Source organism: Orbicella faveolata, unplaced genomic scaffold (genome assembly GCF_042242905.1).
Source record: "Orbicella faveolata isolate gen_17 unplaced genomic scaffold, um_ofav_v1 contig_14, whole genome shotgun sequence".
Lineage (NCBI taxonomy): Eukaryota > Metazoa > Cnidaria > Anthozoa > Scleractinia > Merulinidae > Orbicella > Orbicella faveolata.
Window position 1 is genome coordinate 5545411 of NW_028301541.1, and position 16252 is coordinate 5561662.

The window sequence follows — 16252 nt, forward strand, 5'->3', positions numbered from 1 at the left end:
TTAAACCGGAATTTTTTATCGATTGGAAAGTGCCCCTTGTGTCATGTTTTTAGAAAAAGCTAATTAGCCAATCAGGACGCACGGAGAATCCAATCTAAGTTTCAATATGAGGATGAAAGAAAGAAAGCTTTTAAAACCAGCAGAATTGCATTTCATTTCTAAACAAACAGTGTTAACATATCTCTTAATTCACTTAGAGTTGTGCTTCGAAAGAGTTAGCACCGCGAGTACGGTTCAGTTTGAAAAGTAAAGCCTTACATTATGTTACTAGCATCTAATTCGACGATTTCTGTTATTCGCAACGAAACTGCTCCGGGCCAAGACAACTGGTCCTGTATCTTTGTTAACTCGATTGGTGAGAGAATTTCCAAACTTTGTGTGTACTGTGTTGTTCTACTTGGCAGTTTTTTCGGGAACATCTTCATAATTCTCATCGTCTACAAGCATCGAGATTTACGAAAAACAATCAACTATTTCATCGTGAACATGACCTTATCTGATTTAGTTTTTCCACTGATTTTACTTCCTCTTAAAATAACTGAAGTGGTGACGGACTCTTGGCATTGGCGCGTTAGTGGAATCCTAGGATCTATTTTGTGCAAGTTGTCTTATTTTGCAAGTTCAGTGTCACTTTTTGTTTCTACTCAAAGCTTGGTGTGGATAGCAATTGACAGATTTGTCGCTGTGGTTTTTCCAATGAAACTTGGACTTATTTCAACCAAGATTCGCACGATAGCTATCATTTCGACTTGGATATTTGCAGGAGTGTTAAACATTCCATGGCTATTAACATCGAAACTTTTAGAACGTGGTAATATGAGGTCTTGTGTTGTAATATACCCAGAGGAGGTTTTTCCAAACCAGGAGGCTATCGCTGCATATACTTGGCTTGATGTGACCTTTGTATCTATCGCACCGTTATTTGTGATAACCGTTTTATATTCTGCGATAGCAATTTCCTTGAAAAGACAGAATAGGGCCCTCTCGGACTCCGCACCAAGTCTGCAAAGGCATTCTCTAAAGAAACGAAGACAAGCTATTCAAATGGCGGTTGTCATTGTAGTGTTTTTTTACATTGTTGCCATTCCTCAAACGTTGGTATATTTTACGTCCCAACTGGGACGTTCGTGGCCTTGTGCTTTCCTGAGGCCATCTATTTACTTTATTGTAAATTTTGCATTGTGTTCGTCTTCTGTTGTCAATCCAATAATCTGTCTGTCATTTGTTGGAAGTTACCGTCGTGGATTAAGAAACATTTTGTGTTCCTGTTGTAGAAAACGGAACAATAAGGTGACAAGATGCGAGCAAATAACTCTAAGGAGAATAAAACATATTCCTGATGGAAACTGTGGGTGACACAGCAAACCAAAACACTCTAATTCTTATGCGGGTAGTTTTGGAGCTCACCTCTGGTTGGGGGAACCACTGGACGGACTGGTTTTACAGGGCGTCTTCCTGTAACATTAAAGGAAGAAAAGATAATAATTAAAATAAATATATGCATTCATAAAGAAACTCAAATGATATTCGACACAAGGGGCAAACCGCTGCAGCTGGTAAAATATCCATATTAGGATGATAGCTGTACAAGAGGCCACACTAAACACTTGATAACCAGAGAACTTCAGTCTTCATGCGGTGGCCACGAGACAAAATGTATTCTAATGTATTTTGATGTTTTTTTTGATGTATTTTAATGTATTCTAAAATATTCTAATGTATTCAGATGCATTTTAATGTATTCTAGTGTATTTTAATATATTCTAATGTACTGTAATGTATGAAACTAGTTATTGAGTTGCTATAGCTTACCAGCGCAGTTTCCCCATTTCCTGTCCCTATCGTAGTTATGCGTTATAGCGCACCATGGTCGCTTGTGGTTTTTGGATGTACAACTATTGTATCTACGACCCTTGTATCTGAACGGGAAGGCACAGCAGTAACGTGATGTCGTTCTCTTCCTGCATTTGCCTACAAAAACAAAACAAAAGAAGCAATGTCATATCAAGTCATGAAGTGATTCAAAGCATGTCAAGTAACGTCATCAGTCACGCGACGATATGTTGTGTTATGTCGCGTTACGTCACGCACCGTCAGTCACGCCACGTCGTGTTTTAAGTAACGACACGTCAGGTCACTTCATGCGACGTCAACTAATGTCATGCCTTGTCAGGTTTTGTCATGTCATGTCACGTAACATCACATCACGTCAAGCCTTGTCGGGCAAGTCATGTCAAGTCAAGACGGACTTCACCTAGAGGTAATAGTGAAACAAAGTATCAAGTAAATACTACAAACTAAATGAACTCACCGGATATGAAATAAACATCATTCGCCCATGGTCCTCCTTTGCCGTTCCTACATCGATTGGATCGTCCGTACTTCCTGAATGTCAGGTGAGCTCTTGGGCCAGTCGCACACCATCCTTGATGCTGAACTGCAAAGGCTCTGTAACCACGCCTGGCGGCTGCCGCAAAGCACTTATAGATGGCGGCGGCTCTTCTTCGGTAGAAGCCACGGACGACGATGTCTTTTCCATCCATCTGTGGAATAGCTCGGCGGCCAGTGTCTCGGAAACAACCAATAGGTTTGACTGTAAAGAATAACAAAATATGTCCTGAGTTTGTCAAGTATGTTTAGTCTTAAACCTAACAAAAACAAGCAGTTAAAGAATCCTCCGTAGGAAAAACGGAGGCGACTGTACATTTTACCACAATACCATACGAGCCCTACACAGCCCATAAAGTACAAGAAAAACCAGCAGCATTTGTTCCCGTATTGAAGACATTGTGTTTGCTACGTTTGAAGATCAGAGAACTTTTCTATACGTTTTTATAAGCGTTATTTAAGTTTTCGTGCACTAAGGATTATGGGCAAATGTACCAGTCGCCATCTTTTTTTCCTTCGCAGAATTAGACAGAACTTTTCAGCTGTAGTAGAACCTTTAACTTCACTCGTTCCACGTCTGTGACATGAATAAATTGATTGATTGATTGATTGATAATACAACAAGGAGAAGCCTACAAACTGTACTTACTATAAACACCAGGCGTGACCCGTATTGGTCGAGCTGTTGAAATCAAATAAATGCCATATGTTGGTTAACTGATCTGTGAACAGGTTCACAAAACGCTGCATAAGTTAAAAATAATACTTCATTGCGAGAAAATAATACTTACGTCGTTTTCCTCCTCTGCAGTACCCCCATAGTTTCTTCCTGCCATACTCCGGAGTTATTGGGCACCAGGTCCTTCCCCGTCCATTACTGGCGCAGCTGTTGTATCGACGCCTGCGATACACAAATGGCAAAGAACAGCAGTAGCCCTTTGTAGTGCGAAGACGGCATTTTCCTACAGGAAAAAGACAGTGTTAAAAACAGATTTTATGGTAGTGTAAAATGCCTTGATAAGTGCTTTCTTCCTCAGTTAAACTTTTATCGACTTTTAAAACTAAAAAGACAAGTGGTAAGCGGATGTTTGTGCTGGCTTGCTTGATCTTACTTCCTGGGAAGTAGGAATCGAAACACTAGATTCACGATGGACTATATAAATGTTGTTTTTTCTTACAGTGCGACTACTCGAATTGAACCGGGCCACCTCGAAGAAATCTAACCAATCAAAACGTAAACTGAGAGCAATGGATTGGTAGCTCTTCGTGACGGCAGGTAACGGTCTGTTTGACGTGAAAACATTTAAGACTATCGACTCCTCTGCGTTATATACACTCTTAGAGATTCACTCCTTGACGGTGAATTATCATAATTATAAATCTCGCTCGAACAATTAAGCTTGAAAACTCATTTTACTACAACTAAACCAAAACCGTTGAAAAGCGTATAAAACTTAGGCTCGAAAGTAAACCAATCAACAAGTGGCAAAGTTTCCTGAGAGGTTCGCAGCTACTCGAACTTTGTTGGATTTTCAATTTTGTTAAGGTCTGTTGTTCATAATCTTTAATGTAATTGGTTTATTTGAGAAAAAGATCGCTATCACTTGTTCTCAAGTAACGTTCTGATTGGTTAACTCTTTTCAAAGTGGCCCGGTTCGAGTTGTCGCACTGAAAAATTCTCTTGCTGAAATTCCACACAGAGTTGAGACTAGCCAAGTTTGTAACTGTGCGTCACTTTTTAGCAGATATTTCCGGAAAACCTCACCTGAAATCCTGTAGACATCGTTCGCCCAGGGTCCTCCTTTTCCATTCCTACATCTGTTAGATCGTCCGTACCTTGCAAAGGTTCTATGAGCATGCGGTCCTGATGCACACCAACCACCATGTTGGATTGCCATGAATTTGTAACCACGCCTGGCTGACTCTAGAGCGCATTTCTTTATGGCGAATTTCCGATGACGGTAGCTTCCTCGTAGGAGAATACTTTTTCCATCCAGTTGTGGAATGGCTCTGCGAGCAGTGTCTTTGAAGCAGCCGATTCTCTGGACTAAACAATGAATTGGGAAGAGAAGGACATTTTTAACATTTGTGGTCCACATTACGCTGGTGAAATTTGAAAGTGTTTACACTCTGAAAACGCGTCAAATGTTTTCCGTTCACACTACGCCGCAGGAATTTAGAAAGGGAACAATCACCGGTAATTTTAGATTCATGTTTGAAGAATATTAAACTCGGTCATTGAGATCACATCATTATCGTGAAATCATCGTTTTCAGAAAGCTCTGTTTACGTGACGGATTAGTGTGGACGGTAGGCCTAACCGTAGAAATAAAGCCACGTAATAAAAGTAGAGATATAGACGGTGTCAACATAACCAGGTCAGCTATGAAATTAAATTTAATATCAAGAGCCCAACAGACAATAGGCAGATTTGCAAAATGTGAAAGGGGGTCTGTGTTCTTTACAACTGAGTAACATGGACGGAAAGCACAACTCCCAGACCTGATTGTGGCTACCTCAACTCCACAGCTGGGTATCTTGCTAGGGAAACCACGTTGTAATATTTAGCATTAACTCTAAAAGTCAGTTAAAGACGGTGACAAGAAATGAATATAAAAAGTCTCGATGTCGTTACTTACGTGTGACTGACAGCGTGACTTTGATGATTTTTGCTGGAAAGGAAAACATAAAGCATTACACTGACATTTCTTAAATGTATATACGCAAGATGTCCCACTGCAAAGCAGTAGCGTTAAACTAAGATATTACAGGCAAATCTTTGGCCTTGAACAAAGCATTTATAAATCTATAGCATAGTTCTGATATGAAGAGAAAACAAACTGATGAACTAATTTTGCGAAAAAAAGTTCGTGCCATAATCGCCAACAATTATTTCAACGTGTTCAGAAAACTAGCAAATATGAGAGTTGTCATAATTTTAATAATTATACTAATTTATTCCTCACCTCCTCGTCCTGCACAATAGCCCCACAGTTTGTCCACGTCATAGCTTGGAGTGACAGCGCACCAAGGGCGTCCCCTGGAATTGGCTGTGGTACAGCTGGTGAATCGTCTGTTGCGGTAAATGAACGGGAATACACAGCATTCACTCCGAGTTGTTCGCGCGCGACAGGATCCTGTGGACAAGAGATTAAAAGGAACTTTTTCAAGAATTTTAGGCAAATTTCGAGTCAAATCTGAAAAAAATTACCACTTAAAAAAGTCAAGGGAAATTTCTATAACACAACAAATACAAAAGAAGGTACGGATGGACAAGAATTGAAGACGATTTTAACGGATTGCGAAATGGGTTTTGAAAACTGTTCTACCTAACAGGTTTTCAAAGTCAATCTCGCTTGTTTGTCAACTTTAATTATAACGACTGGGAGACATTTGTTTATAATGAAGCTATGGTTTTGTCATTTAGATCCACACAAAGATTCTCTTCGCTAACATTAAGTTTCATAGCGAGCATTTTGCAAAATTTAAAAAAATAGACTAAACTCAGCCATGACACAGTCCAATTAATTAGTAAGTGAGTAACTGTATATGTAAGTTGTCTTGAAAATTCCCAAGAATGAGATACTGAAAACCATGTTAAGCTAAGCAGTTTCTATACCTCTCAGAACGTAGACATCATTGGCCCAAGGTCCTCCTTTTCCATTCCTACATCTGTTAGATCTGCCGTATTTTCCATATGTTCGATAAGCATGTCTTGCTGAAGCACACCATCCCTGATGTTGTACGGCAAACACGCTATACCCACGCCGCTTTGCAGCCAAAGCGCATTTCTGAATAGCATATCGTCTCCTTCGGTAATGTCCTTTCAGAAGACGACTTCTGCCTTCTAGGGTTGATATGGCTCTTCTTCCAGTGTCCCTGAAACAACCGAGCCCCTTGGCTAGACAGAAAATGAGAGGAAATCAGAAGGGGCTTTTCATCTGAGAAAATCATGCTTTACCAGTTCTCACGAATTCAATTGAATTTAAAGGGATACCAGGGTTATCAGTTTATAAATATCTGATCTGATGAGGGGGTTAATGTTTGTAACATCAAAACAAAATGGTGATTAATTTATTTCTCAACCTCAGTTAAGTAAAAACTGCAGTCAGTCAGTCCTACCGTCCAGTGGAAGATCAGTTAATGTAACTTTACTCACCCAGTAAACCCGCTGTGATGCGAATCACTTTGCCTGAAAAAAAAAATTCACGTTAATTTTCAAACATTCTGGTCTACCAACAGTTATTCTATCAATAACAAAATTTTTGTCTCTTATTAGCTCTATTTTTTAGCAAATATGTAATAAATGTGTATTGAAACTTGTGACACCATGTAGATTTTCAATTACAGCTGTCCAAGCACAGCTTGTAACTGGATCGCTGTCATCGAACAGCTTGGCCAATAACTTATCAGTTATGTGCACTGAGTGCACTGGTTCTTTCCTGATTGTAAAACATTGCCCTAGACTTTTTTACTTGAGAAGATTCTTGAAATGACTCGTTTGATTGTACCGTAAATGGCCAATTTCCTCTATGAGACGTGCCTGCATGGAATCATGGGAGTTGTATCCATCATCTTGGACTGGATATTTCTTTTATGAATGCGACTACCATGATTCCCTGCAGGTGCGCATCATAGAGGAATTGGCCATTGTACACAACTCAGTGCAATAAAAAGTCGCAATAAAACCACCCGCATGAGATGCTGGGAGAACACGAGAAAAGCTTGTAAACCACGTGCTTTTGGTTATTTTATAAACCGTGAAAAAGCTTTCGACTTCACTATTGTGTCTGTAAGGTCCACGAAAATTTCAAGCCAAAGCCAAAATTTTCAAATTTTCAGTTACTTAATTAACTTAATGGATACAAAATGTAACAGAATGTTACATGTGCAAATTGTGAATGTTTAGGAAATATCCTTGCTCATCTAAGGGGAGGATATTGGTAGGGTTCTATTGCACAGACTGAAGTTCTTAAACGAAAGAATAAAGCTTAACTGGAATTTCAAGAGGGGTAGCAGTGGGGTTCTACACGAAAAATCTGTATGGGAAATTACGCATGATTATAATTATCAATCATACAAGATACCTACCTCTTCGTGGAGGGACAACAGGTCGTATTGGTCTGACTCGTCCACCTAACATGATGAAATAAGTAAAATAACGTTTAGTGATATAAAATCTTGATAATACAAAATCTTCCAACTGATTCCATACATTTCTTTTCTTTTCATATCCATCTCTGAATTTGGTAGAGCATCAATGCAGAAATTGTTCTCAACCCAGCTTACCAACACAGTTTCCCCACTTCTTATCTCGATCATAGTTTGGTGTGAGAGCACACCATGGTCGATTGTGATTTCGTCTTGTACAGCTGTTGTAACGACGGCCTTTGTAGATGAACGGGAATCTACAGCAGTAGCCATTTGTTGCCCTCCTTCCACATGAGCCTAGCAAACAAAAGACAGGACACAACATGAGACAGATCTAGATCACTAGGGAATGGAAGTCAAACCAATGAAGGCAATAAAGCATTTATTCGTCTTGTGTTTCTTGTGAGCGGAAGTCATCTTCAGAGTCAAGTGAACAGTGTTTGTCAGTCGATGATGTTATAAGTCTAGTCCATTTAAAGTGATTGGTCAGTTTAGCAGTGATGGTATTGGCTGGAAGACTCATGTAAAGTTTGTCAGCAGTCATTGGTCGTTTCTAGTAAGTTTACTATACATAATTTACCATGCAATAAAGCATGTCGGACAAAACAAGTTCTAAAAATTCTCCAAAACAGAAAAATCCGTGACAATAGTTTTATTGTTCCAGTATTACAGCTTCTTGAAGTGTTATTTAATGCTTACATAGGCAAATAACTCTGTAAACCCACCAGATACAAAGTACACATCGTTGGCCCATGGGCCTCCTTTGCCGTTTCTACATCGATTTGATCGTCCATACCGTCGGTAGGTTATGTGAGCTCTCGGACCAGTGGCACACCATCCTCGATGTTGGATAGCGAAGGCTTTATAACGACGTTTTACAGCTTCTAAAGCGCATTTCACGATAGCATCTTTTCTGTTTCGGTAATAGCCACGGACAAGGATACCTCTACCGTCCATTTGTGGGATGGCACGGCGGCCTGTATCTCTGTAACAACCTTGGGATCGAACTAAAATGAAAAATTACAACTAAATTAGTTTAATTTCTAAATTCTAAAGGAGGGGGTGCAAATACAGTACTTAACTGTTAAGTAATAATGCAACAAACTATTATAAAGCTTTAGTAGAATTCTACTTGTACACTAATGGAAATGCTGCAACCTGATTGGCTGAGCTATCACGTACTACCAGCCATTAGAGTGCAGTGGCTAGAGGTTGTCTACAGCTGGCAAAACTTTCTTGATAATTGAATTTAAGTAATCTCCTTTCAACACTAGAACAAGGGCATTTCACATTATACAACTTTAAAATCTCAAAATTGTTGAACAGATGATGTGCGCACAACTAGTTACAATAGCTCAAAATGACGATTCAGTCCACACTCTGTTTTAAAGCATGCAATTGATACCAAGATGAATGTAGAAAAAATAAAATTAATGGTAATCATTATTTGAAGAAAATTTAGTAAGAACACTGCTAAAATAATTAGACTATCCCCTCTTTATTGCTTGATTGCTTCCGCCTTCTCAACTATCAGTCTCATAGAAACCACGAGCTCATTATAATCCAATTGCTAAATAGAAACACTCAAACAAAGCGTAATTTGATAGAAGCACTGCTGTTCAGTGTCAACAGATTTTGTCTAAATCTTGCAAAAAAAGAATAAAAATGGTCAATTACACATACAAGAAAATTACTCACTCACAACTCCTCTGGTTACTCTTGTTGCTGGAGCTGACAAAACAAAATACGTTTGGAATTTAACCTCAAGCAACATTGTAGTTTTATATCTCAAGTTGTCAAGGCCACTCTTTGCTCAACAGTTTGCTGTTTGTTGAGTCATGTTAGGTAGCATTGAGAGCAACTTTATCAAATGGTTTCACTATTGTTTCCAGATTGACAAATGTTGAGATTTGAGAATGAGAACCAAGCTTGTTCATACCGACCTCCCACGAGCACAACACAAACATTAATTCTTTCCCATGCTAAAGTGATGTTCTCAGGTCTGTAGGTTAATTTCAAGCAGAAAAGCAACAAATTGAACATAATTTATGCTTAACTTAGATGGTTTGTATGTACAACATTACTACAAATGTTTTTGATTTGGTGCGGAAAGAGTTGATTATGCCAGATGTCAGTGTTTGACGCAGAATTAACAAATACGCAAGTAAAAAATCTTAACAGGTCTCTCGGTTGACTAGAAATAACATTTCTAGTCCTAAACCTGTGAGCTTCATTATAGGCTCACTGGAATGAGTTACTCAAAGTTCCATTCTTTAAAGAATAAGTTACTCAATGGAATAAGGTACTCAATGTTTCATTCTTTAGTGCCCCACCATAGCTAAGTGTATATTGACGTTAAACCAGTATTTTTTTTTTTTTTTTTTGTATTGTATTTTAAAGAGTTCTATGACAGGGGTACAAATATTGAAGAAATGTAGCACAAAGAACTTATAAGAAAATAAAAAAAGATAATATAAAAATAAGTAACAAAAACAAGTACCTCTTCCACCCCTGCAGTATCCCCAGTGTCTGCTCCTGGGATAATCTGGTGTAATTGGACACCAGGGGCGTCCATGCCGGCGTGTTCTAACACAACGGTTATATCGACGTCTGCGGTATGTGAATGGGAACACGCAACAGTAACCAGTTGTGGTGCGTAGTCTGCATTTGCCTGATAACACATGGAGTGAAATGCTTTCTTAGAATATAATACATCATTTTAAGTCATATCTACATTTAGTGGCTTTAATAAAGAAATCTGGACAACATACTAAGTTTATGGAAATACATGCAACTATAGCTATGAAGAATCATGGCAACAGTTGAAATTTTCATAACGCAGATCTTTAAGCAAATATAGCTTAGGTAATTAAGGTAATTGGCTGCCTTCTTCGGGTATATTATGTTATATTTTGTTAAGCTCAAATTTTACAACCCTGCAATCTATTTCATTGCCAAAACAGTTAATGACTTCATTGTGTGATCCAATTCGTAATCATTTAGACTGATTCAATTTACTTATGGCCAATGATTTTTTTTTTTTTGGATGTCATCATCAACTGTGCTCATTACCCACTAATTCTCCGGATTGACTTGTGACATCAAAGACTGTGGTATACGAAAAGTTACGAGGAGCCCAAAGGTTCCTAACCATGAAATCCTGGGTGCCCAGCCCAAAGGCAGAAGTTGGTCGCCTGTGGCACCCGGGCGCTTCTAGAGCACAGCCTTGGGTCTTTGCACTAAGTTTCCCTAAAAGTCTGGCCAACGTGATAATTGTGGCATTCACCTTCGGGGCCAGTTACCCCATTTTGAATGAGTGTACAAACATAGCACAAAGGCATTTCATAAATTATCTTAAATCATACCCGACAATCGGTAGACGTCATTCGCCCATGCTCCTCCTTTTCCATTCCTACATCTGTTTGATCGCCCATACCTTGCAAAGGTTCTCTGAGCATGCGGTCCTGAAAAACACTGGCCGCCATGTTGCACACTAAGTATTTTGTAACCACGTTTAGCGGTCACATATGCACATTTTTCAATGGCTTTTCTTCTCCGCTGGTAGTTTCCTCTTAATAGTGGACTCTTCCCTTCTAGTAGTGGAATAGCTCTTCGTGACGTATCTTTAAAGCAACCAATTCTCTGGACTGCAAGAAAGGTAGATTGGAAGTTATAAACACAAGTAAAGTAACTGTTGCATTATATATTTATACACATTGCTACAATGTATACTGTTTATCAAGCCCAAAATGTGTGCCTAGTGGATGATTGTTTCTAGAGCATTTATTTGCAACATCCTCTCAGTCTCCACTCTCAGATGCATCAACGTTATACTGCACATTTCCAGAGGAGGGCCATCAGAAAATTCTGAGGGGTAAAAGAACTCAAAATCTAGAAAAGGTCTTAAAGAATTTCTAAGTTGAGGCTAAGAGCAAAAAACCTTCTGTGGTAAGGATGAGAGTATTTTCTGGGCCAACACAATGCCAAAAAATGTCAATCTCTCCCAAAATTACCTTGCTGACAAATCAAAGCAACTGGACCTATGCTAGTTCATCGTTGTTAAAGGGTGTAAGTTTTACTTAGTGCTTAATATTTGGTACTTACGTCTCAACGATGGCGTGAGCCTTATTGTCCGCACTGTAGAAAACAAAATCAAATACTTAATACTAGCTAAGGCAGTCAATTTTTGACAACCAAGGTTCTGAAGAGATTCTCTTAGCAAAGACGATTACCGATTCTTTTATGGACAAACTTTGGCTATGATAGAAGCATTTATCTACGTAGATCCCAGAGTATTCGGCACCTTCCTTTCTACATAAATTATCACTAAATTTCAGTTGATCATAACTAAAATAAAATCCTTACTAGGTCAGAGTTTAAAGTATCACTGGCAAAAACGTATATAGAAAACACAGTTAAATACACCAAGTTAACACCTTAAACACGGTGAGAATAGGGCTTGTCAAAGTCATTAATAATTCATCAAGTTTAAACAAAGGAAATCATGATGGTAACGGTGTTTGGACATGTTATCTTAATTAGAATAGATTTTTACGATTTCATTTCTCCGTTTTCTCCTTAGTTTTAGCTTTGATTGAGAAGATATATTAAACACTCCAGACAGTGTTGCCCACATTTCCAAACACCTCACAGTTCGTGAAAAATACCCCGCTACACGTCTTATTTCAACTCTCTTCTCGGTGTTTGGAATGTGGTCAAACACGATCTTTCTTGTTTGATATATTACTTCTCCAGGACTCCATGACAACTTTCTATCCATTTCAGTATACTGTTTAAAACTTAATGAATTGAAATATTGAGCTATTACATTTTTTGAAGTGCAAAAGTTGAAAGGTAGCTCTTTAAATACCTCTTCTTCCACAATAACCGAACAGTTTATCTACATCATAATTTGGAGTAAGAGCACACCAAGGTCGTCTGGACTTAATTCTTGTACAGCGGTTGTATCGTCTACCGCGATAAATGAATGGGAAAACACAGCAAAAGTTTTGAGTGGTGCGTTTGCGGCAAGAACCTGGAGAGTGAAAATAGACTTGATTAAAATTACACAATACTGAAGACACTTTTTAAGATCAAATTGTGAAGGTCCCGCCCTGAGATAGAAAGTTTCACTTCGATATGTAACATTGTTCCAAAATAGCATTTTCCTGGACGCTTATTAGGTTGATCCCAAAGGAAAGCTTATGTACTGAAGACTTGGGCCGAAAACCTTGCGAAAAACTAAAACCACGTGGTCATTGAAGAATTGACAAAAGTAACTCGTGTCGCCCGCGACGTTACCCGCCATTCTAGAAAATAAGATGCATCTTTCACAAGGCTTGTAGACACATGTTCTAGTTCCAGTCTTTATGAGCAGGCTATCGCTAGATAGTTAACCTATAGGGCCATAGTCACACTCAAAGGGTATTGAGAAGGGAAAAAAACTGGGCATCCAAATTAACGTATTTTACTGATTATTTTTAGAGGGGATTTGTTCTGTTTATTTCATATTTACGGCCGGTTCAGTGCACTGTATCTCTTTACTTCTCAACTACCCCTCACCCCTTCTCTCCCTCTGCTCACACCTATTGGTGGTACCAGAGGCCACTGGCCCTCTTTTAGCTCATTAACTCCCACTCTCCTAACTCAATAACGTTATTGGCCCAAACTAACCTCTTAGAACGTAAACATCATTAGCCCACGGTCCTCCTTTTCCATTCCTACATCTGTTGGATTTCCCGTATTTTCTATATGTTCGAAAAGCATATTTGGTTGATGCACACCATCCCCCATGTTGTATGGCAAAAGTGCTAAAGCCTCGTTTCTTTGCAGCCAGAGCGCATTTCTGTATAGCGTACCGTCTTCTGCGGTAACTTCCTCGCAGAAGGCGACTTCCGCGGCCTTCGAGCGGAGCGATGGCTCGTCGACCTGTATCCCTGTAGCAGCCCCTGCTTCTTGCTGTAATAGAAATACTTTGTGTAAGTGCGCCTGTGTAGTGAAGCGAGCGTCATAAATGCCTTGGCCGCGCGTAATGTAAAAGATAGTTTGCGATATGTATGTTCAAGAAACAAGGTAACAATTTTTTCGTATTTTAGGATTTAGTGTTTAAAATTATCTTAAGCTCACGATCATCAATTCAGCGAAGAAAAAAACCTGCATTTAAAGATGGTGTAATGACAAAAATTGTCCCGATTTTGAGAATAACAACTGTTTTGATACGCCGTTAAAGAATACTGTAGTTAAAGGAGCTCGGTCACGGTATTCTGCGTTAATTTGGCCACGAACAAAAGTACGTTTAAGTTGAAGAAAACCTGGAAATAATAGTTTACTAAGATAGAAAAACACCAAAGAGACAATAATAAACCATAAAGAAACAAGGATGGCCAAGGATGGAGAAGATTAAAACGGATTACAAACGACGAACTTGGAAAATTTAGGTTATTCAACACAAGCAAACATTGACGAAGCGCCTTTAATAGATTCACTTTTTCGCAAGTTAGAGCGCTTTCAAGAAAGTGTTTATTTTTGAACCAGCAGAAGAGCTATTAGATTATTTTGCTGTGCCCTTCGAACTAAGAGAGTAAACGATATCGTAAAAGTAATGCAAAATCTAGTCCCTAGCGTCGTCCGTAGGAAGAACGAGAAGCATTTGCAAAATCCTGGAAACGAAAGTATTTGGCGTCTTGTGATTTCAAGCGTCAAGGTACATGTGACGTCCAACGTAATGCAGGTTGTTATATCAAAGCTCTCAATTATTGACAAAATTGCGTCAGATGTACACATTTGCCCTCACCTATTACATTAGCAGTGATCCTTATTGTTCGTCCTGGAAGATAAACAGCGAAATAAATTCAATGACACCAGTACATACGAGAAACATAAATTAATAAATTGAGACTCAGGAGGGTAATAAAGACACTACAAGAAAACATTCATCTTAGCCAATAATGGATTTGTTTGCAAACAGCGTTCTTGCTCTAACAACAAAGGTGAAATATGAGATCATTTTTTGCCACAAATGTAGCCCGCTGTGGACTGCTGACAATCAGTGAAGGATCTTCCAGAGAGTAGGACTTAGGATGAAAGAACAGAAGACACAAGAAAAAACCCACCCACCTCACCCCCAATTCCGTCCCGCTTTTTGAGAAAGAAAATGTAAATATTATTTTGTTTGGAGAGCCTTAGCTTTCTTTGAAATGAATTTAAACGTTCTCCCAGACATTACCTCTTCTAGGCGGTAAACGAGGCCTCACTGGTCGAACAGGGCGGACGCCTGAAAACGATATACTCAGTATTAATTATCATCAATTATTAAAATTACCTTTTTTGGTGCAGTTTCTTTTTCATGCCAGAATAAGAGGACGAACAGCAGAGACAGACAGATAGACTGGCAGATAGACAGACACACAGACAGACAGACAGACAGACAAGGACACGGACAGATACATAGACAGACAGACAGACAGACACGTTTATTTCAACATGGAATTTCTCCGATTGCAGAGATTTGATCTTCGAGAAAGACGGAAAGATACAAAGACAAACAGAAAGACAGACAGACGGACAGACAGACGGAGAGTCAGAGAGACAAGGAGACAGACACATACAAACATACACAAAACGGCAGACAGACGGACAAAACAGGAGAAGGCAGACAGACACACGGATGAATAGGCGGGCAAAGAAACGAATGGACAGACAAACAAAACATAGCAAATTCCAGTGAGTTTCTTCATCTCTTTATACTTAACAAAACAACAACAAAAATATATTACCCTATATCATCTGCGCATGTTACTAACAATCAGGTAATGAATTAAGACTATTAGTGCCCAAATTGTCGCGATCGGGCTACAATAAATTACAATAAAATTTACTGCGATGATCATTCTTCACTTTCATCTACAACCGCAGTTCACATATGGATTATTTCATATATACTTCACATCATTTCACTCCTCACGGGAAGATATGAACTCAATTAATTGACCTCGCTCCCAATGTGTGGCTTCATAGCTCAGTTGGTAGAGCATCGCACCGGTATCGCGGAGGTCATGGGTTCGAATCCCGTTGAAGCCCGGATTTTTTTCAGGCTTCTTCTTTCCAATTGCTTAAATTGGAAAATTTACTGCGATGATCATTCTTCACTTTCATCTACAATCGCAGTTCACATATGAATTATTTCATATATACTTCACATCAATAATATTAATCTCAGTACAGTTTAACAAAGAGGTCACACCAATCAGCCCTTTTAAAACACACCAGATATTATCACACAATTTTTGAGTGACTTAAAACAAGATTTCACCGTAACATTTGATTTCAGCCTAAGAGTAACTTAACAACATAAAAGGTGACAAGTCTAACCTCTACAAGCTCGTCGTTGAATGGTGTTCACAATGGAGCCCAGGTTCCTGAAGCCTGCTGTCAACACGTGACGCCGGTCTCCTGCCGCTATTTGTAACAGCTGTCTTCTGTTATATCTCCGACCGATTCCCACTGCGTAACATTTGATGTTCCTCCGACGGAACAACTGAGCAGGGCTATTCACGTTGTCAAAAGATCGGCCATCAGTCATCACTATGGCAACCTAAAAAACAGGCGAATTTCTTAATTTTAAAACCAGGATTTTCTCATGATGTCATGCCATCATCATCATCATCATCATCATCATCATCCGTTCTCGTTCTAACGAGAATATCAAAAACTA

The 16252-nt window shown here is 39.0% G+C and overlaps 2 protein-coding genes across 2 annotated transcripts in view; one reads left to right on the forward strand and one right to left on the reverse strand.

The window, feature by feature from the left end:
• Window positions 1-16252, reverse strand: part of LOC110068603 (uncharacterized) — a 70964-nt gene that overhangs the window by 43692 nt on the left and 11020 nt on the right. Inside the window, exons 17-38 of the mRNA XM_089286327.1 lie at window positions 15910-16132; window positions 14765-14812; window positions 14333-14365; window positions 13213-13497; window positions 12410-12574; window positions 11644-11676; window positions 10905-11186; window positions 10040-10210; window positions 9238-9270; window positions 8265-8546; window positions 7678-7836; window positions 7480-7524; window positions 6548-6580; window positions 6008-6289; window positions 5355-5525; window positions 5028-5060; window positions 4154-4435; window positions 3180-3350; window positions 3038-3070; window positions 2312-2593; window positions 1813-1971; window positions 1408-1455 (exon numbers count right to left, since the gene is read on the reverse strand). Of these exons, the coding sequence (XP_089142453.1) occupies window positions 1408-1455; window positions 1813-1971; window positions 2312-2593; window positions 3038-3070; window positions 3180-3350; window positions 4154-4435; window positions 5028-5060; window positions 5355-5525; window positions 6008-6289; window positions 6548-6580; window positions 7480-7524; window positions 7678-7836; window positions 8265-8546; window positions 9238-9270; window positions 10040-10210; window positions 10905-11186; window positions 11644-11676; window positions 12410-12574; window positions 13213-13497; window positions 14333-14365; window positions 14765-14812; window positions 15910-16132 (3253 nt within the window). The remainder of the gene's footprint in view (window positions 1-1407; window positions 1456-1812; window positions 1972-2311; window positions 2594-3037; window positions 3071-3179; window positions 3351-4153; window positions 4436-5027; window positions 5061-5354; window positions 5526-6007; window positions 6290-6547; window positions 6581-7479; window positions 7525-7677; window positions 7837-8264; window positions 8547-9237; window positions 9271-10039; window positions 10211-10904; window positions 11187-11643; window positions 11677-12409; window positions 12575-13212; window positions 13498-14332; window positions 14366-14764; window positions 14813-15909; window positions 16133-16252) is intronic.
• LOC110068393 (tachykinin-like peptides receptor 86C) lies at window positions 262-1443 on the forward strand. The gene has a single exon (XM_020775773.2). The coding sequence runs from the start codon at window positions 262-264 to the stop codon at window positions 1354-1356; it is 1095 nt and encodes a 364-aa protein (XP_020631432.2). The 3' UTR covers window positions 1357-1443.

Bases quoted from the DNA above. Each gene is read 5' to 3' on its own strand.
- LOC110068393 (XM_020775773.2), top strand. From the start codon at position 262: ATGTTACTAGCATCTAATTCGACGATTTCTGTTATTCGCAACGAAACT.